Source organism: Euprymna scolopes, chromosome 39, assembly GCF_053919585.1.
Source record: "Euprymna scolopes isolate OS-2025 chromosome 39, ASM5391958v1, whole genome shotgun sequence".
Lineage (NCBI taxonomy): Eukaryota > Metazoa > Mollusca > Cephalopoda > Sepiida > Sepiolidae > Euprymna > Euprymna scolopes.
Window position 1 is genome coordinate 76,947,856 of NC_136520.1, and position 24,303 is coordinate 76,972,158.

At 30.7% G+C, this 24,303-nt stretch overlaps 1 protein-coding gene across 1 annotated transcript in view; it reads right to left on the reverse strand.

Annotated features, from left to right (window-relative positions):
• Positions 1–3,190: 3,190 nt before the first annotated feature.
• LOC145263927 (uncharacterized) overlaps positions 3,191–24,303 on the reverse strand; it is a 262,476-nt gene continuing 241,363 nt past the window's right edge. Inside the window, exon 15 of the mRNA XM_080121001.1 lies at positions 3,191–3,430. Within this exon, the coding sequence (XP_079977127.1) occupies positions 3,324–3,430 (107 nt within the window). The 3' untranslated portion in view covers positions 3,191–3,323. The remainder of the gene's footprint in view (positions 3,431–24,303) is intronic.

A 24,303-nucleotide genomic window follows, 5' to 3' on the forward strand; every position in this document is an offset into this window, starting at 1 on the left:
CTCTCTCCTCTCATCTCGAGCGCGTGATTCAGTGAGGGAAGACGTGGCTGGTTACCTTTAATGCATCCAAAACCAAACTCCTATCTTTACATCATCAACGCTCTGATCCCCATCTGGCATCAATTGGGATGGATGGCTCTCATCTGGGAGAGGCCCCGTGTTTTGACAAGCTTCTAGGTTTGACCTTTACTCCTGATCTGAAATGGAACACATACATCAAATCTGTTGCCAAGGTCGCTGGAAAGATGGTGGGATCCTTCTACCGCTCCAGAAGATATCTCACTACTGATGCAATTCTCTATCTATATAAAAGCCAAGTACATCCAAGGATGGAATACTGTTGCCATATCTGGCCAGGAGCTGCTAAAAACAGCCTATCCTGCCTTGACAGAGTACAAAATAGACTTTGTGGTTTAGTGGGGGATGCCCTTTTCTCTTCCCTGTAACCTCTCTCCCACAGAAGAGACGTTGCGAGCCTATCCTTGTTTTATCGTTATTTTCATGGCAGGTGCTCGTCTGAACTCCAATCTCTCGTCCCCCCTCGCCAATCTTTCACGAAAAACACCCGTCTAGCTGAATCCACTGTAAAAAATTTCCCCACTCTTTATCTGTGCCTAAATCAAAACGTGGATTCCATGAACAAAGCTGCTTTCTTAGAACTGCACGCCTGTGGAACTCTGTTCCGTCTGCCTGCTTCCCACCTGACTACAACTTGGATGTGTTCAAGTCCAACGTTAACAAATTCCTAATGAACCGCCCTCTTAAGTAAACACTTCATCAAATCTCCACACTAACGTAATGTACTTGCAATAAACCTTATCCCTGAGTGGCTTCCGGGCCTTGATAAGTGGTGACCACTGTGTAAAAAAAGAAAAAAAATATATATATATATATAAAAGATCTATAGCAGTGGCACCAAAAAGAAAGTTTGCACTTGTAATGTTTTCAAAAACTGCAAATTTAAGCTAAATGTTTAAAAAACTTTACACCTTATTTGATTCGCCTTTTATTTCACTATAATTTTACCTGTTTTTGACTTTTCATTTCAGTATCCTAATGTTCACGTCAATTTAAAAAATGTTCACGTCAATTTAAAAAATTAACTTCACATGGAGAAAGGAAAAGAAACTCTGCAGCAAGAAATGAGCTTAAAATATCAACGTTTTAGGCAACAAAGCATCACTCTTCGTAATTGTTGTTGTTCCAGGTTATACAACGTAACATTTAGTCTATATGCCTCGACTTTCTCTTAGTGATCATCAGAAGCTCATTAATCTCCACTTTTCTGGTTTATCCAATCGAGAAATCGGCCGAAATCTGATGAGAAAACGGTACAAATGTGCAAAAACACCAAAACACCTGCAGTGGTCGTGATGCCCCTAAATCTGGTCGTCCTAGAGTTACTTCTTACAGAGAAGACAATGCTATCAAGATCCGCAGCCTCAGAAACAGATTTGAAACGGTTCCCCAAATCCAACAACAGTGTAATCTTGTTTATAAGTGCTCTCTTTCTACAAGTAAGAACAGATTGAAGGAATTTAATTTGTGAGCTTGTGTTGCAAGACGCAAACCAATGATTTCTGTAAAAAACAGAAAGCATCGTCTGGACTTCGTCAGATGTAATGAAGATCATGTCTCTTCATATTGGTTGAAAGTGCTTTTCCGCAATGAAAGCAAGTTCAATAGGCTAGGCAGTGGTGGTAGGCAGTACGTCCGTCGATGGAAAGATGAAGATTTTAATTCTATTTGCACAGTTGCAAGGCAGTGGATGTTCAGTTTTGGTGTGCCGATGGTCCAGTGCATATAGGTCGCTTACAAGGTCGAATTCATTCGACCAAGTACATTAATATGTTGACTGAGCATTTTCTTACTTTGGCCAAAATTTGGATGATAATGTCATCTCCATGCAAGAAAATGCTCCCATTCACACAGTTGGCAATATCAAGAGGTTCCTTGAAGAGCACGATATTTCATGTTTGGATTGGCTTGCACAATCTCCAGACCTCAATCCTATCAAAAATGTATGGCATCAAGAGGCAGCTAGACAAGGATAAAATTTCAAATCTGGAAGAACTTTGGACAAAAATTTCATTAGGAAAAATGGGCTGTAAGGGGTCAAAAATGAAAGGCATTGGATTTTTATCTGTTTCACAACTGAAACATGAAAGTTTCCCTATGTTAAGAATAAATAGGTTTGAAAACACTTTTTAAAGATCACCCAATGATTATCATACTTGACTCAGTGTCTTTAGGTTTTGATTTTAATCTCACCTCTCGTGATTTTTTGTTACTTACAAGAAGTGAACTGTTTAGAAAAAAAATAATACTCGCATGCAAAGGTCTGTTTCTTTTTTTTTTTTTTTTTTTTTTGTAGTACAGGTTCGAGCCTACCTATTACCACTTTTTTTTTTTTTTTCCATTATTTTTTTTTTTAATTATTTTTTTTTTTTTTCATTATTTTTTTTTTTAATTATTTTTTTTTATCATTATTTTTTTTTTTTCATTATTTTTTTTTTTAATTATTTTTTTTTTTTAATTATTTTTTTTTTTTTTCATTATTTTTTTTTTTAATTATTTTTTTTTTTTTCATTATTTTTTTTTTTTCATTATTTTTTTTTTTTAATTTTTTTTTTTTTTTTTAATTATTTATTTTTTTTTTTCATTATTTTTTTTTTTTAATTATTTTTTTTTTTTTTAATTATTTTTTTTTTTTTCATTATTTTTTTTTTTTTATTATTTTTTTTTTTTTTCATTATTTTTTTTTTTAAATTTTTTTTTTTTTTTTTATTATTTTTTTTTTTTATGCTCAACACACCTCCAAACCCCCCGGGCAACCAGGCTAGTCAAACAGGAATGATAAAATATAATAATGCTGTTAATGCATTTCTTTGAGTTATTTTTTTACAAAGTGGTCATCACTTATCAAGGCCCGGAAGCCACTCATAGATAAGGGTTATTGTAAGTACAGTACGTTAGTGTGGATATTTTAGAGTGTCTACTTAAGGGGGGCGGTTCATCAGGAATTTGTTTACATTGGACTTGAAGACATCCAAGTTGTAGTCAGGAGGGAAGCAGGCAGGCGTTAATTGCTAATATTCATTTCATTCGATACATTAACCAACATAGTTAAGGAGAGAAAGACATATCTAAAAATTTAAAAAATTTAAAAAAAAAAAAAAAAAAAGGAAAATACAGTCTTTTTGGAACGTTTTTTTTTTTTATTTTTTAGTTTATTTTGGTATCTTACACAACATCTTAACAAAATATACAAAATAAAACAAAATAATATAATAAATTATCAAAAAAAAAAAAATGTTTCACTTTCATGAAAGTTGGATGTAGCCTTCCAATGACTGCAACCGAAACATAGCTACGCTGTCCAAGATCCATTCACGGGACACAAGTAAAATGCCATAAATTTGGATTTCATCTGAAAAACAAAAAGAAACAGTCATTAATAATATTTTTTTTATATATATATATATATATATATATATAAGTAGGAAAATTTTTTTATCAGGTTTTCATCCTTTAAAAGGGACTGCTAAAGGGGGAAAAAATTGAAAAATTTATACGTGAAAGTTATCAGATTTTTTGTCTGTTAGCTGTTTCACGAATGGGTATGTGCGGTCATGAAACATGACAGCTTTGTTATGTTAAGAATAGGTAGGTTTGAAAACATTTGCTAAAGATCGTGTCAAGCTGGTCTAATAGTTATTGTACTTGACTCAATGACTTTTTTTTTTTTTTTTTTTACTTATAAGAAGTGAACTGTTTAGAAAAAAATACTCGCATGCACATGTCTCAGTTTCTGTATTGATGAAAATATATTTATGCGTATTCTATGGCTGGGCGGCCGTCTAATATATCTATACCAATGAGAATGCGTGTGTGAAGACAATTGTTAACCTATGTACTCAACAAATTTTTGATCGACAAACTTGACATCTGGTATATATGCAAAACTAATCAGAAAAAAGGACCGCTAGGAAGTCAAAATTGACAGACTATTTATGTTAAGAATAAGTAGGTTTGAAAACACTTTTTAAAGATTGTGACAAGCTGGCCTGATGGTTATTGTACTCGACTCACTGTCTTTAGGTTTTGTTTTCGATCTCAGCTTGAGTATTTTTTTTTTTTCTTACAAGAAGCGAATTGTTTAGAAAAAACATAAAACTCGTATGCACGTCTCCATATCTTTCCATTTCTTTTGTGTACTTCACTTTTTTCTTTTTAAATTTAACATTACGTTTAATACCTACGGTATTTCTGTTTATAATAAAGACTCCGCATTAACTAAAATGATATTTATGCATATTTTACAATTGGTCAACGCCAGGCAGGCTGCTAATATAATTCAGTATGTTATTGCTACACACCTTATGAGATGACTGACCAATTTTTATGAGTTTAGGTTCAAATGAACAGCTACAGCAGGAATTGGAATACACCCTACTAAAGCCTGAAGTTACAGCTTGTGAATTTTTAAAATGCAATCTGGACGCGAGGACATTTTAGAAGAACGATATGCAATAAAATTCTGTTTTAATCTTGGAAAAAATGCCAAAAAAATGTATGGAATGCTTCAGACTGGTTTTGGGCCATCTTGTATGAAGCGAGCAACAGTTTCCGAGTGGGAGATTCAAAGAAGGCGGGGAGTCTGAGTGGAAGGAGTAAAGAAATCAGAACACCAGAGTTGATTGGCCAAATAAAGAATTTCATGGATAAGGACAGTCATGTTTCTATAGAGATAACAAGATGTTCATCCTCACTGAAAACAAAGAGGATTTCTGTGAAGTTTGTCCCAAGGATACTCAGAGAAGATCACAGACTATATGAATAAGATGGGCATCAAGACAGTTCCTCACACTCCCAATAATACAGACCTTCTGCCCTGTGACTTGTTATTCTCTAAGCTCAAGGAAAATCTTAGAAGCTGTCATTATGAGACAATTGAGGGGATGAAAGAGGTTTTGACGAGGGTCATTGACATGCTCACACAAGAGAACTTCCACAGAGCCTTCCAGAAATTGTTCGGACGGTAAAAGTGCATCGCAGCAAGAGAAGATTACTTTGAAAAGGACTAGAGTTTCATGTGTGTACTTGTCAATAAAAGTTTCAAGTGTGTACTGTCAATAAAAGTTTCATGTGTTTATTATAAATAAAAGTTTCATGTGTGTACTATCAATAAAAATGTCAAGTGTGTACTATCAATAAAAGTTTCATGAGTGTATTATCTATAAAAGTTTCATGTGTGTACTATCAATAAAAGTTTCATGAGTGTATTATCAATAAAAGTTTCATGTGTGTACTATCAATAAAAGTGCCATACGAAAAATGTCTGGAAATATAATGAAAGCACTTTGGATATCTGAAGACGGTCAGATCTGACATGGACCAAAACGTTGTAAAAATAACACTTCAGATGAAATGTTGTAAAAATAACACTTCAGATGAAATGTTGTAAAAATAACACTTCAGATGAAATGTTGTAAAAATAACACTTCAGATGAAATGTTGTAAAAATAACACTTCAGATGAAATGTTGTAAAAATAACACTTCAGATGAAATGTTGTAAAAATAACACTTCAGATGAAATGTTGTAAAAATAACACTTCAGATGAAATGTTGTAAAAATAACACTTCAGATGAAATGTTGTAAAAATAACACTTTAGATGAAATGTTGTAAAAATAACACTTTAGATGAAATGTAGTAAAAATAACACTTTAGATGAAATGTTGTAAAAATAACACTTCAGATGAAATGTTGTAAAAATAACACTTTAGATGAAATGTAGTAAAAATAACACTTCAGATGAAATGTTGTAAAAATAACACTTCAGATGAAATGTTGTAAAAATAACACTTCAGATGAAATGTAAAAATAACACTTCAGATGAAATGTAAAAATAACACTTTAGATGAAATGTTGAAAAAATAACACTTCAGATGAAATGTAGTAAAAATAACACTTCAGATGAAATGTAGGAAAAATAACACTTCAGATGAAATGTAGTAAAAATAACACTTCAGATGAAATGTTGTAAAAATAACACTTCAGATGAAATGTTGTAAAAATAACACTTCAGATGAAATGTTGTAAAAATAACACTTCAGATGAAATGTAGTAAAAATAACACTTCAGATGAAATGTTGTAAAAATAACACTTCAGATGAAATGTAGTAAAAATAACACTTCAGATGAAATGTAGTAAAAATAACACTTTAGATGAAATGTAGTAAAAATAACACTTCAGATGAAACGTTGTAAAAATAACACTTCAGATGAAATGTTGTAAAAATAACACTTCAGATGAAATGTTGTAAAAATAACACTTCAGATGAAATGTAAAAATAACACTTCAGATGAAATGTAGTAAAAATAACACTTCAGATGAAATGTAGTAAAAATAACACTTCAGATGAAATGTTGTAAAAATAACACTTCAGATGAAATGTTGTAAAAATAACACTTCAGATGAAATGTAAAAATAACACTTCAGATGAAATGTAAAAATAACACTTCAGATGAAATGTAAAAATAACACTTCAGATGAAATGTTGTAAAAATAACACTTCAGATGAAATGTCGTAAAAATAACACTTCAGATGAAATGTAAAAATAACACTTCAGATGAAATGTCGTAAAAATAACACTTCAGTTGAAATGTAAAAATAACACTTCAGATGAAATGTTGTTAAAATAACACTTCAGATGAAATGTTGTAAAAATAACACTTCAGATGAAATGTAAAAATAACACTTCAGATGAAATGTAGTAAAAATAACACTTCAGATGAAATGTTGTAAAAATAACACTTCAGATGAAATGTTGTAAAAATAACACTTCAGATGAAATGTTGTAAAAATAACACTTCAGATGAAATGTAGTAAAAATAACACTTCAGATGAAATGTAGTAAAAATAACACTTCAGATGAAATGTAAAAATAACACTTCAGATGAAATGTTGTAAAAATAACACTTCAGATGAAATGTAAAAATAACACTTCAGATGAAATGTAGTAAAAATAACACTTCACATGAAATGTTGTAAAAATAACACTTCAGATGAAATGTAGTAAAAATAACACTTCAGATGAAATGTTGTAAAAATAACACTTTAGATGAAATGTTGTAAAAATAACACTTCAGATGAAATGTAGTAAAAATAACACTTCAGATGAAATGTTGTAAAAATAACACTTCAGATGAAATGTTGTAAAAATAACACTTCAGATGAAATGTTGTAAAAATAACACTTCAGATGAAATGTAGTAAAAATAACACTTTAGATGAAATGTACTAAAAATAACACTTCAGATGAAATGTAGTAAAAATAACACTTCAGATGAAATATTGTAAAAATAACACTTTAGATGAAATGTTGTAAAAATAACACTTCAGATGAAATGTTGTAAAAATAACACTTCAGATGAAATGTAGTAAAAATAACACTTCAGATGAAATGTTGTAAAAATAACACTTCAGATGAAATGTTGTAAAAATAACACTTCAGATGAAATGTAAAAATAACACTTCAGATGAAATGTAGTAAAAATAACACTTCAGATGAAATGTAGTAAAAATAACACTTCAGATGAAATGTAGTAAAAATAACACTTCAGATGAAATGTAGTAAAAATAACACTTCAGATGAAATGTAGTAAAAATAACACTTCAGATGAAATGTTGTAAAAATAACACTTTAGATGAAATGTTGTAAAAATAACACTTTAGATGAAATGTTGTAAAAATAACACTTCAGATGAAATGTAGTAAAAATAACACTTCAGATGAAATGTAGTAAAAATAACACTTCAGATGAAATGTAAAAATAACACTTCAGATGAAATGTAAAAATAACACTTCAGATGAAATGTAGAAAAAAATAACACTTCAGATGAAACGTTGTAAAAATAACACTTCAGATGAAATGTAGTAAAAATAACACTTCAGATGAAATGTAGTAAAAATAACACTTCAGATGAAATGTAGTAAAAATAACACTTCAGATGAAATGTAGTAAAAATAACACTTCAGATGAAATGTAGTAAAAATAACACTTCAGATGAAATGTAGTAAAAATAACACTTCAGATGAAATGTAGTAAAAATAACACTTCAGATGAAATGTTGTAAAAATAACACTTCAGATGAAATGTTGTAAAAATAACACTTCAGATGAAATGTTGTAAAAATAACACTTCAGATGAAATGTAGTAAAAATAACACTTTAGATGAAATGTACTAAAAATAACACTTCAGATGAAATGTAGTAAAAATAACACTTCAGATGAAATATTGTAAAAATAACACTTTAGATGAAATGTTGTAAAAATAACACTTCAGATGAAATGTAAAAATAACACTTCAGATGAAATGTTGTAAAAATAACACTTCAGATGAAATGTTGTAAAAATAACACTTCAGATGAAATGTAAAAATAACACTTCAGATGAAATGTAGTAAAAATAACACTTCAGATGAAATGTAGTAAAAATAACACTTCAGATGAAATGTAGTAAAAATAACACTTCAGATGAAATGTAGTAAAAATAACACTTCAGATGAAATGTTGTAAAAATAACACTTTAGATGAAATGTTGTAAAAATAACACTTTAGATGAAATGTTGTAAAAATAACACTTCAGATTAAATGTAGTAAAAATAACACTTCAGATGAAATGTAGTAAAAATAACACTTCAGATGAAATGTTGTAAAAATAACACTTCAGATGAAATGTAAAAATAACACTTCAGATGACATGTAGAAAAAAATAACACTTCAGATGAAACGTTGTAAAAATAACACTTCAGATGAAATGTAGTAAAAATAACACTTCAGATGAAATGTAGTAAAAATAACACTTCAGATGAAATGTTGTAAAAATAACACTTCAGATGAAATGTAGTAAAAATAACACTTCAGATGAAATGTTGTAAAAATAACACTTCAGATGAAATGTTGTAAAAATAACACTTCAGATGAAATGTTGTAAAAATAACACTTCAGATGAAATGTTGTAAAAATAACACTTCAGATGAAATGTTGTAAAAATAACACTTCAGATGAAATGTTGTAAAAATAACACTTCAGATCAAATGTAAAAATAACACTTCAGATGAAATGTAGTAAAAATAACACTTCAGATGAAATGTAGTAAAAATAACACTTCAGATGAAATGTTGTAAAAATAACACTTCAGATGAAATGTTGTAAAAATAACACTTCAGATGAAATGTTGTAAAAATAACACTTCAGATGAAATGTTGTAAAAATAACACTTCAGATGAAATGTAAAAATAACACTTCAGATGAAATGTAGTAAAAATAACACTTCAGATGAAATGTTGTAAAAATAACACTTCAGATGAAATGTAGTAAAAATAACACTTCAGATGAAATGTTGTAAAAATAACACTTCAGATGAAATGTTGTAAAAATAACACTTTAGATGAAATGTACTAAAAATAACACTTCAGATGAAATGTAGTAAAAATAACACTTCAGATGAAATATTGTAAAAATAACACTTTAGATGAAATGTTGTAAAAATAACACTTCAGATGAAATGTAGTAAAAATAACACTTCAGATGAAATGTAGTAAAAATAACACTTCAGATGAAATGTTGTAAAAATAACACTTCAGATGAAATGTAAAAATAACACTTCAGATGAAATGTAGTAAAAATAACACTTCAGATGAAATGTAGTAAAAATAACACTTCAGATGAAATGTAGTAAAAATAACACTTCAGATGAAATGTAGTAAAAATAACACTTCAGATGAAATGTAGTAAAAATAACACTTCAGATGAAATGTAGTAAAAATAACACTTCAGATGAAATGTAGTAAAAATAACACTTCAGATGAAATGTTGTAAAAATAACACTTTAGATGAAATGTTGTAAAAATAACACTTCAGATGAAATGTAGTAAAAATAACACTTCAGATGAAATGTAGTAAAAATAACACTTCAGATGAAATGTTGTAAAAATAACACTTCAGATGAAATGTAAAAATAACACTTCAGATGAAATGTAGAAAAAAATAACACTTCAGATGAAACGTTGTAAAAATAACACTTCAGATGAAATGTAGTAAAAATAACACTTCAGATGAAATGTAGTAAAAATAACACTTCAGATGAAATGTAGTAAAAATAACACTTCAGATGAAATGTAGTAAAAATAACACTTCAGATGAAATGTAGTAAAAATAACACTTCAGATGAAATGTTGTAAAAATAACACTTCAGATGAAATGTAGTAAAAATAACACTTCAGATGAAATGTTGTAAAAATAACACTTCAGATGAAATGTTGTAAAACACTTCAGATGAAATGTTGTAAAAATAACACTTCAGATGAAATGTAGTAAAAATAACACTTCAGATGAAATGTAGTAAAAATAACACTTCAGATGAAATGTAGTAAAAATAACACTTCAGATGAAATGTTGTAAAAATAACACTTCAGATGAAATGTTGTAAAAATAACACTTCAGATGAAATGTTGTAAAAATAACACTTCAGATGAAATGTAAAAATAACACTTCAGATGAAATGTAGTAAAAATAACACTTCAGATGAAATGTTGTAAAAATAACACTTCAGATGAAATGTAGTAAAAATAACACTTCAGATGAAATGTTGTAAAAATAACACTTTAGATGAAATGTTGTAAAAATAACACTTCAGATGAAATGTAGTAAAAATAACACTTCAGATGAAATGTAAAAATAACACTTCAGATGAAATGTTGTAAAAATAACACTTTAGATGAAATGTTGTAAAAATAACACTTCAGATGAAATGTAGTAAAAATAACACTTTAGATGAAATGTACTAAAAATAACACTTCAGATGAAATGTAGTAAAAATAACACTTCAGATGAAATATTGTAAAAATAACACTTTAGATGAAATGTTGTAAAAATAACACTTCAGATGAAATGTAGTAAAAATAACACTTCAGATGAAATGTAGTAAAAATAACACTTCAGATGAAATGTAGTAAAAATAACACTTCAGATGAAATGTAAAAATAACACTTCAGATGAAATGTTGTAAAAATAACACTTCAGATGAAATGTAAAAATAACACTTCAGATGAAATGTTGTAAAAATAACACTTCAGATGAAATGTTGTAAAAATAACACTTCAGATGAAATGTTGTAAAAATAACACTTCAGATGAAATGTAAAAATAACACTTCAGATGAAATGTAAAAATAACACTTTAGATGAAATGTAAAAATAACACTTCAGATGAAATGTAAAAATAACACTTCAGATGAAATGTAAAAATAACACTTCAGATGAAATGTAAAAATAACACTTCAGATGAAATGTTGTAAAAATAACACTTCAGATGAAATGTAAAAATAACACTTCAGATGAAATGTTGTAAAAATAACACTTCAGATGAAATGTAGTAAAAATAACACTTCAGATGAAATGTAAAAATAACACTTCAGATGAAATGTAAAAATAACACTTCAGATGAAATGTAAAAATAACACTTCAGATGAAATGTAAAAATAACACTTTAGATGAAATGTAAAAATAACACTTCAGATGAAACGTCGTAAAAATAACACCTCAGATGAAACGTCGTAAAAATAACACCTCAGATGAAATGTCGTAAAAATAACACTTTAGATGAAATGTAAAAATAACACTTCAGATGAAATGTCGTAAAAATAACACTTTAGATGAAACGTTGTAAAAATAACACCTCAGATGAAATGTCGTAAAAATAACACCTCAGATGAAATGTCGTAAAAATAACACCTCAGATGAAATGTCGTAAAAATAACACCTCAGATGGAACATTGTAAAAATAACACTTCAGATGAAATGTCGTAAAAATAACACTTCAGATTGAACATTGCAAAAATAACACTCAAGATGAGAACAGTAGTCCAAAGCATCAAACTAATACGAATAAGCAATCCTCATCTCCAAAGCTTTTTGTTCCTTTTGTTTTTTATCCTTTTTCCCAGACACGCAGTCTTATATAAAAGCTTCATAGAAATGTTAATTAAAAATTACAGCAACAACCTTAAATAGCAGCCAGAGGAGATGGTGTTGTAGAGGGGGGGGGGGCTGCATTAAAAAGTTGTTAAAAATGGCAAGACATGAAATATGCAATATTGGAAATGCTTCTTCCTTCTCTGTAAACAACTGTCCTCCATGTTGCTATTCAGGCAGAATCAATACAAGTGACGCTTCTCTGACAGTTAATATGCAATCCGTTTTTTTAATTTCAATCCCGAGACGAACAATATAATTGATGAATGGATCAAGACCTTCGGATATGAAGTAGCAGAAATGTTATGACCATTCAAAAAATATGCTCGGTTCGACCCATCAATAGCTTTAACCGCAACCTTCTCAGTAAATCTCATTAGCATGACATGTCTCTCTCCAACCATTTCGACCCTGTCACTGTTCTGTTTATTTCCGTGTTACGACAGAATGTGTCAGCTTTCTTTTGTATCTATACTTCCCACTTTTTTCTGTTTTTACTTTAGAGCCACCAATTATCAAAGTCCGAAGGCTACTCGAGGATAGGGGTTAATAAATGTAAGTTGGTATTATAGTGATCGTTAATGGTGTAAATTGGGTAGAATTTGATTATTTATGGGGACGGCTCAACAAGAACTTGTTTACATTGGACTTGAAACCTACCTTTTTAATAAAATGTTCATCTTTAATTCTGAGATCAAATTGTTCAGTCATTCCGTAACACCACTTCCACTTATGGATGTTGGTAATCTTCCTGTGATCGTTTCCCTAAATACCTAATTGTCTGTCGTTTCATGTTAAGGCAGGACGTGTTCCCCTTCTTTTGTATCCCTAATTTCAACCTCGTTTCTCTTTTTAATAAAATGGTTTTCTTTAAACCTGAGGATGCAAGTGTTCGAAATTTTAGTTTTTTTACATAGGCATAACCACTTATCAAGGCCTAGAGACCACTCGAGGATAAGGGTTAAGAGTGTACAGTAGTCAATTGGACAATATAGTAATCGTTAGTAATGGAAATTCGGTAAATTTGTGAACTTAAGTGAAACGGCTCATCAAGAACTTGTTTACGTTGGACTTGAAGACAACCATATTGTAGTCAGCTGGAAAGCAGGAAAACGGAAGACAATTCCACAGACGTGCAGTTCTAAGAAGGAGCTTTGTTCATGGAATCTACGTTTAGGTTTTGGCACAGATAAAGAGTGGGGGGAATTATTGATAGTGTTTTCAACTAGATGAGTGTTTCTTGTGAAAGTTTGGCGAAAGGGGGACCATGGATTGAAGCTCAGTCAAACACTTGCCATGAAAATAAGTCTTGTTTTGATTTTGGAAAAGTTAGGTCATGTGATACTAGTCGACTGGTGCCGCATCAAACGTTAAAAGAATGCTGCGTAAGCTAGCAAGCACATGACGTAACTTTTCTAAAATCAAAATGAGGCTAGAAATTTGGAGATCCCCGTTCTGTACACTTGCACCATCCCGGGATCTATTTGGCATGCGATAACGATAAAGTAGATGACATGGACTGAAGACCTGGATGTGCAAAATTCAAGGCCAGTCAATTCCATCGCACCACTTTCACTTATGGATGTTGGCAAACTTCATGTAGGGATTTGTTCTCGAAAGAACGGAGGAAACCTAGCCAAAAAGGGTGAGGACCTTTTCACCTCTCTACTTCTTTCTCACAGTCTATCTTTACTTGATCATTATTTTCTCGACTGATCTTCAATCTCCGGTCCTTTTCCCATAAAACATTCGCAACAATCACTCATCTAACTACAACAGCTATCAACAATTTCTTTTACTCTATTTGTGCCCAAAACTAAACAAAAAATCCATGAAAAAAATTTTCTTTCCTAGAACTGTCTACGGAACACAATACCATAGGGTTGTTTTCCATCTGACTATAGCATAGTTATTTTCAAACAAATGTAAACAAGTTCCTGTTGATCCATCCTCTTAAGTAATTACAATTCCACCATTACTGATCATCACGGGGTTATCTCCCCATCTTAAATCTCTTTTGAATAGAATACATTGGGAGGGTGCTATGATGAATTACGACAAAGACTGATGATCTGTATGTGTAAAGTTAGTTCCATAGAACCACCTTCTCTTATGGATGTTGGCAACCTTCATATGGTTCCTCATATCTTGTCTTGAAGCGGCATTCACTTTGGATCATTTAAGCCGGCTCCTTCCAATGAATTCATCGCATCTCGCACGAAAGCTGGCTGTGTGGGTGAGTATATGTTTAGCACATGCAATAGAATCACACAATAAACCGTACTTTGGTGACGTTATATCAGACATACTTACATGCACATAAATATATATACATTTATTATATGAACATAGATATATATACATTCATTATATGAACATAGATATATATACATTCATTATATGAACATAGATATATATACATTCATCATATGAACATAGATATATATACATTCATCATATGAACATAGATATATATACATTCATCATATGAACATAGATATATATATATACATTCATTATATGAACATAGATATATATACATTCATTATATGAACATAGATATATATACATTCATTATATGAACATAGATATATATACATTCATTATATGAACATAGATATATATATACATTCATTATATGAACATAGATATATATACATTCATTATATGAACATAGATATATATACATTCATTATATGAACATAGATATATATACATTCATTATATGAACATAGATATATATACATTCATTATATGAACATAGATATATATACATTCATTATATGAACATAGATATATATATACATTCATTATATGAACATAGATATATATACATTCATTATATGAACATAGATATATATACATTCATTATATGAACATAGATATATATACATTCATTATATGAACATAGATATATATACATTCATTATATGAACATAGATATATATACATTCATTATATGAACATAGATATATATACATTCATTATATGAACATAGATATATATACATTCATTATATGAACATAGATATATATACATTCATTATATGAACATAGATATATATACATTCATCATATGAACATAGATATATATACATTCATCATATGAACATAGATATATATACATTCATCATATGAACATAGATATATATACATTCATCATATGAACATAGATATATATACATTCATTATATGAACATAGATGTATATACATTCATTATATGAACATAGATGTATATACATTCATTATATGAACATAGATGTATATACATTCATTATATGAACATAGATGTATATACATTCATTATATGAACATAGATGTATATACATTCATTATATGAACATAGATGTATATACATTCATTATATGAACATAGATGTATATACATTCATTATATGAACATAGATGTATATACATTCATTATATGAACATAGATGTATATACATTAATTATATGAACATAGATGTATATACATTCATTATATGAACATAGATATATATACATTCATTATATGAACATAGATATATATACATTCATTATATGAACATAGATATATATACATTCATTATATGAACATAGATATATATACATTCATTATATGAACATAGATATATATACATTCATTATATGAACATCTTCTATATATATAAAAGCCAAACGTCTGTGTGTATGTATGTATGTTTGTTTGTAACGCTAAAACTTTTGAAAGACGGAACCAAACTTGACAAATTTGGTATCATATCGAAGCCCCATCACCCGGATGACAAATATCGAAATTTCACGTCAAACGGCCACTAGAAGTTGGTCAACTGATCAGTTATCTTCGATGGGGGGGGCCCCCAAAAAACCTGTCATTATCTATATATATAAAAGACAAATGTTTGTTTGTAACGCTAAAACTTGAGATGAAAGATTCCTCTCCCCTAAGAATGAAACATATGTTCAATATCTGCTTTTGTTTTTTCATTGTTTATACGGTCCCGAGCAACGCCGGGTAGCCCTGCTAGTAATATATAACAAACAAACACAATAAGCATATATAACAATCACATGCAAAGAAATACAATAAACACATTTAAACAAAAACAACAAACACATACAATAAACATTAACATTACATGAAACAGTTCTTTAAATAAATCCATAGTTAAATATGTAACAAAAAAAAATAATAATTGGGTTTATTTTTAAGCTTTCCTTCTCCTAAACAAATTGCATGACCAAGCACTGGATAGGAAACCTTATATAATCTGTAGTTGGTTAAGCAGATACTAACATGAGCTGTGCCAAATTTGAGTTCAATCAGCACCATTTTTTACTTATAGATGTTGGTACACTTCATGCAGTTCTTTTGATAAGTACCTAATTCTAGGTAGAATTTGGAAAACTAACATCAACAGTAAAATTAAATGGATTGAAAGCTTCATACAAATTACTATTTCTAATTATTTAAATTTTAAGAAACAACTTTCTCGCTTTAACTGGAAAAAATTGCTGATAAAGTACAACATAACATTTTATATATATATATATATACTAGCAAAAATACCCGCCATTGACTGGGTTCAAAAACAGCCTACAGAAAATGGACTCTGATTTATGAAAGTATGATAGGTTAGGAAAAGGAAGGGTTGTAAAGTGATAGCTTGGAATTTGGGGGTATCAAAACCAAAGCAAAATATGATGAAAGTAAAAATAAAATAGATAAATCCCATAATTTATTATACCATACCTGTTCACACTGAAACACTTATCATAATATTCTGTGGACCTATGTTAAAAAACTTTGTGACATATTTCCATTCTATGGAGGTCAGGTGTGAACGAACACCAAATAATTTTATTATACCATATTTCTTCAAACTGAAACATAATTATCAAAGTATACTTACGCAGATAGATATGAAAAGTCTTTATTAAAGTTTGTGCCTATTTCCATTCCATGGAGGCCAGGCGTGAACGCAGACCCCACAATTTTATTATACCATCCCTATTTAAGTTAAAACATACTTATCAAAGTATTCTTATGTACATCTATATCAAAAACACTTGTAAACGTTTTTTTAATTTTTAAATTTTTTATTTCCATACTTTGTGGGCCGGCGCGAACGCAGACCTCACAATTTTAATGAACCACTGTTCTGCCAAATCAAACATACCCATTCCTGTGTCTCAATACATCTTCTATCATTATATGCAATCAGTTTTTTAAAATAGTCAACCATATAGGAGCCTATTCGTGACCAGACACACACACATTCAGCTTTATATTATATATATATATATATATATATATATATATATATATATATATATATATATATATTAGTCAGAGTTGGGTTTTCCGTGATAGAAATTTGTATAAATTTAAAGATAAATTATGTAGAGAATACGTTTATAAGCCAAATTATAATGCAATATTATGAAAAAATAAACATATTTATTTGTTTAAAATTAATATTTTGGTGATAGACGCCATCCTCAGAATGTTATTGGCGAGGAAAAAAATGTATAAAATTCTAAGGATGAATTAATCGCCGAAATAAATATTCGTTTATTTTTCATAATGCATTGTAATTTGGTGTATATATGTATTTTATACATTTTTTTATTTTAAAATACATACATATATATATATATATATATATATATATATATATATATATATATATATATATATACACACACACATATATATACATACACATATACACACATACAATATATATACACACACATATATATATTAATTCTATTTCTGATCTGAATAACAGTTTTCACTTCTGGCAGGACCTGGCTGATGTAATCACCACATCTATATATATATATATAAATTTGTATTCCTTTCTGTTTGTTCATAATTTAATTAATATATACAAAAGGTTCCTTACTTTACTCTTTCATTTATTTCTATATATAGTATGATTCTTGCAAACTAGATACAATTAAGAGGTCATCTCATTTGCATATTGCATTAAGGAAAATCTATTTTATTAAATAGCGGTATCTTAGTTATTGTTTCTAGCGAGAGAATTGTTATAAGTGTTCTATTTAAAATCGTTATTTAATAAATTTTAAACAATAATTATATTGATAACGTATTTAATTAAATTTATTTGGAATTATTATTCCAACATCGATGTCTTTAAATCTTTGTTTTAGAGTTATTTGCCCCTTCGGAACATAAACAAAAAATAAAAACTATCACCAAATACAATAATTTGGTAATCTCAATAAATTTCTAGCTTGAAAAAATAATTCCGAGTAGATAGAAAAATGTTTGGCTTTTATTGTTTTTTTAATATTAAAAAAAAGACAAAAAACAAACACTTACGAAAAACTGAAGAAAGGATTTCATTTGTTTGTTTTTATTATTCTATAAACGGCTTCACAGAAATCGGTAATTTTTTATAATGTGACTCACCTAAAAAAATAAAGATCTACTTTTTTTGGCCTAATACATTTAAAGGCTTTATAAATAATATGAAAGAAATTTTGAAAAGAAAGAAAATAACACTTTTAGAGTGGGGGATCACTTTTCAATATTAATTTAACGTAAAATGAGCACCCACTTTTTGGCCACCAAGCGTTTAACGAGACATGTCACCTCTAGCATCTTTTCAAGTTTGTCGATCGAATGGGGGGGGGGACAAAACATGACAAATACAATTTGTTTTTTTTATGGTGGGGGCGGGAATTACATTTAAAACATAAAATAACGATAAATTTAATTAATTTTTATGAAACCACTCTGTACTTTCACCTAACAATTTCATAAACAAAACAAACTCGAAAATATGACAAATTACATGGTGATGGGGTGGGAGGCATTACAATGACGAAAAATTTCATTTAATTGTTTTTGGAATTAATTTTTGGTAGATCTTCATTTTTTTAAGGGGTTCTGCCTACTTGGCTAATTTTTTTTTTTTTTTTTTTTTTTTTTTTTGCAATCACACGGGCATTCATGCTATTTTTATTGAAACAAAAGTTGTAATGATTTATTTTCAATTAGTTTTTTTTTTGGGGGGGGGGGGCTTTCCAGTGCTCAATACCCGGAGAATAGTTTTTTCTCTTTGTATCCCTTCTGCTGAAATATCTGGTGGAGAGGGTATCACATACTTCTTTTTTAGGGCAATGTTTTTATCCATTCTTTTATTTTTGAAATTGTTATGGGGGGTATTCACGTTGCCCATGATGAAAATGATTAGTATAGCAGGTGTGTTTCAAACGGAACTTCATGTCAACCCAGGCAACGCTGGGTATCCATGCTAGTTTATCATAAGATTAACCATGCATCTCTCTGAAAACAGTTGACTAATCAACATTCCTGTCCTGTCCCAATTTAGGAAGATTTTAGTTGACAACATATCAATATCTGAACAGACCAAAATTAAACGAAAACTTGGAAGTACTATAAGCATTACAAATAAAAACTAAAAAACCTAAAACCTATTAATAAAATAAACTTCACCACATTCTGAGATGTTTGTAAAGTTATTAAAATAATTAACCAATGAAAAAAAAAATAAAGTTGACCAATGAAAAAAAAAAAGAGTTAACCAATGAAAAAAAAAATAAAAAGTTAACCAATGAAAAAAAAAAAAATTAACCAATGAACAAAAAAAAAATTAACCAATGGGGAAAAAAATAAAGTTAAACAATAAAAAAAAGAAAATAATTAACCAATGGAAGGGGAAAAAAACAAACAAAAAAAACACACATATATAAATTGTTCAAAACCACTCGGACTTAACTTGCTTGCCTGGTGGCTTGCCTCCAACCCCACCATATGTCCTATTACAGAATATGCGTTATAAAGAGAAAAAAAGAATTTAATGTGAAAAAAATTTTCAAATATCTGTTCTGAGTATTTCTCAAGAGTTTGTTTTCAGCAATATCCCCAAGAAAGTATCAAGTCGATGGGAAAACGCAGAAAACAAAAATGTTCTAAAAGAAAATGAAAAAAGAATTGATCTGCAAAACACAAGATTGGAAACTCGAGGGTTCTTCATGATTCCATTCCACACGACGGTACGGAAACAAGGGGGGGAAAAAAAATCTAATAATGTTGATAAGAATATAAATTTGTTTACTAAAATAATAAAAGTAAAATTAGTCGCATCTGTCATTGTGCAAGCCACGAGCAATGTAATTCCCTAATTGTTCCGTATTGTTATGTTGTAATGCGGTGGTTATGGGTTAGTTTTTGTGTTACTTTATTTTTAACTGCTTATAACCTTGGAGAACATCCGCCTGAGAAATAAGACCTTTTAGGCTTTAAAATTCATAGCAAATCACAAATTAAAGATTCAGTTTTGGAAGCTACTTTATATTTTATAGAAATTAACAAAATTATTATTTTTTATTCGATGACCAAACAATAACCATTATAATTAAATGTAGTCTATATTTGTTGGTATTTCTTGATCAATGCCTCCGTTCAGTCTCGAAAGACAAAGGATACCCCTGTAGGGGCAGTTGCGCGTGTAATTGTGAGGCAAGGGTCAGGCAATCCCTAACCACACCTCCCCTGAATCAACACTGTTTGGGTGCAGTGGCAAGGAGAAGACCAGGACGACTGGAAACAACGCCGAGATAATTCACTGTTAAATATGTTAAAGAAAATTCTAATTTTAGGAAATATTTTGTTACAGTGATTAAAAACTGATAAAATTTTACAAAAAAACAAAAGTTTTATTATTATTAAAGATATTCAATTCATCAAATTCCTGTCACCCTTTCACCTACGGGTGACAGGAATTTGCTAAATTGTACAATTTAGCAAATTCCCGTCACCCGTACAATTTAGCAAATTCCCGTCACCCGTACAATTTAGCAAATTCCCGTCACCCGTACAATTTAGCAAATTCCCGTCACCCGTACAATTTAGCAAATTCCTGTCACCCGTACAATTTAGCAAATTCCTGTCACCCTTACAATTTAGCAAATTCCTGTCACCCATAGAATTTAGCAAAATAGGAATTCCCTATTTGCATCAAAAATGACAAGTACGAGTTATCACTCGGGATAATTGCAGCTCTCAAGTCATTTAGTGAAGCGAAAAAATAAAATAAATAAATTGAATATCTTAAATACTGGATCGTTTATAGAAAATTTTGTCAACGATTATTAAATTATATTTTCTAATCCGACAATGTGTTCAAAAGAACAAATGAAAGAAATCCGACTCAGATTGTTTTTAGTTGAAATCATTGTGTGTGTCACATCTTCTGCTTGATGTTAATTTTGAACCCAACGTGACATTTTTCACCAATTCCTTTCGATCCAGAGCAAGTCAGTTGATGGATGCCCAACTTTTGAGAGATGTCCAATCAAAAACATTTTATAGAGAGGGGGGGTAGAAAAGTAGTTTGACGGAAGATGGATATTTTGTATTTTTCGATCAGACGATTTTCTGTAATGAAACGCATTACATGATTTTGAAACACCTCAATGCGATTGGTTAGTTGTTTAGCCCATGTGATACAATCAAGGCTATATAAAACTATTGGGATGACATAAATAAACTTTTACTTTAGCAGTTATCGGCACCCATTTTTGATTTTAGAATGGTGCTGTGTTTTTGGAAAGCCGGCCAACCCAACCCAGTTAGTTGAAATAAAAGGCATTTATTCATGGTACTTTTTCAAAGTCCAGTCACCGCCACACAGGTTTTTCAAATCTCTCTCTCGCCTGCATGTGCTTAGCCTCACTGTCACAGCCCATGTCGTTCCAAATCTCCGCCCTTTTTTCCCCATCCTTTTCTTCCTTTGCTGGGACGTCAATTTGTGCCACAGCTTGGTTATTTGTATATGTGAGCTGCTGTTGTTGCTGCTACATATGTCTCCGTGGTTTTGTTACAATGTGATATGAGAATGGGGTAAAAAGGTTTCTTTTATAACAACTAATTAAAGTGTGGTTTTACTGCAATGATGTGTCGGACATATCCATAATATTTTTTTTTGTCAAGCATAACTCCAAAAATGTAATGGAGATAACTGCTATTTCAACTTCAAATTCTATCTATATAAAAGCCAAGTACGTCCAAGGATGGAATACTGTTGCCATATCTGGCCAGGAGCTGCTAAAAACAGCCTATCCTGCCTTGACAGAGTACAAAATAGACTTCGTGGCTTAGTGGGGGATGCCCTTTTCTCTACCCTGCAACCTCTCTCCCACAGAAGAGACGTTGCGAGCCCGTCCTTGTTTTAACGTTATTTCCATGGCAGATGCTCGTCTGAACTCCAATCTCTGGTCCCCCCTCGCCAATCTTTCACGAGAAACACCCGTCTAGCTGAATCCACTGTGAAAAATTTCCCCCACCCTATATCTGTGCTTAAATCAAAACGCGGATTCCATGAACAAAGCTTCTTTCTTAGAACTGCACGCCTGTGGAACTCTGTTCCGTCTGCCTGCTTCCCTCCGGACTACAATTTGGATGTCTTCAAGTCCAATGTTAACAAATTCCTAATGATCCGCCCCCTTAAGTAAACACTTCAGCAAATCTCCTCACTAACTTAATGTACTTGCAATAACCCTTATCCCTGAGTGGCTTCCGGGCCTTGATAAGTGGTGATCACTGTGTAAAAAAAAAAAAAAAAAAAAAAAAAAAAAACGAATTATATACCTACTAGCAGTGCAGTATTGCCCAGTCGTAAAATATGCTTAAATATATTTCAATTTATTTAGATTTCGTATATGTTATTATAAACCCGATTCTCTATTGATTATTATATTGTACCCAATATATAGAAGTGATTTCAAAATTTAAAAAAATGATTGGGTCATATCAACTACAATCAAAACAAAAACATATAGCTCTCCAGCATTATTCACTGCCATCTGAGCAACGGCCATACGCACATAAAAACTTAAAAAATAATCTTGTTAAAAATATAAATGTATATTTCTGCATGCGTAGAAGTAACATGTTTAGTCGACTTACATCTGCTGAGTTCAAATTTTTTAAAACGTTTTGACCTCTTACTTTTACCAGCAAAAGCATAAACTGAATTTATTACAGATCCAAATCCCCTATATATCAAGTTTCAAGTCTGTAGACCAAAAATTGACAGAGGAATTTTGTAGAGACTGTTCCACAAACAGACATGGTCACTTTATATGTGTATATATATAATTATTTCCACAGCCAGACAATGTCACAGCTCACAAGAGCCATGGCAGCTAACAAACCGGAAGTCCAAGACTAGAAACCCTTATCTGGGCTCATCAGTAAGACGCATCAAAATTCGGGATTCAAAACTCGAGCGTCTTGTATGCAAAGCGAGCACTCTGCCAACTAAGCAAACGCACCACACACAAGAAAGTCTATCGCCTAACACAAATCAAGCAAACCGCGGTGAAATCCGACAGTGGAATGAACCTACTTCGTCTCAACCAAGGGATGCGGTCATCGCAACCAGCTATAACCCAATTTACACTCGTTAAGGATGTCATCACGACACGCTTACCTAACGAACAATCAGCAATAGAACCTTCAGAAGGTGAGAGAATATACAATTACTTCCACAGCCAGACAACGTCACAGCTCACAAGAACCATGACAGCCAACAAACTCAGACTTCCGGTTTGTTGGCTGTCATGGTTCTTGTGAGCTGTTACTGTGGAAATAATTATATATTCTATCACATTCTGAAGGTTTTTATATATATATATATATATATATATATATGTATATATATTAGCGAACAATATAATCACTTAAACACTCCGATTCTGTCTGATCACCAACGTTAAGCAACATTGAGCCTGGTCAGTACTAAAATGGGTGACCATTTTAGAATTCTAGGTACTGTATGTGCTCTCCGCTTATCTCGGCATTGTTTTCAGTCAGTTGTTAGCCTCTCCTTGCTATTAGACCCAAGCAGTGCCAATTCAGGAGTGTGGTTGGGATTGCGCAACCCTTGCCTTACAATTATATGCACAGCTACATGTACAGGGGGTGTCCATTGTCTCGAGACTGAACGGAGGCATCGATATAGATTATATACAAAACATCCAGATCTATAAAACATGTGAAAACACGTAGTAACAAATCATATTCCGATATCGAGATGCAACACTGATTCGTGTGTTAATACCATCAAAGTGTACTTACCCAAATTTCCCTGCACTCCGCAATTTTATATCTTCCTCTTAGGTCATCAGATCTAAGCCTATTCTTTCAAGACTCACAATTACATATCCATCGTATCATTCTCATATCATTTCTCTCCATGCAAGTCTCACTTGCATCATCA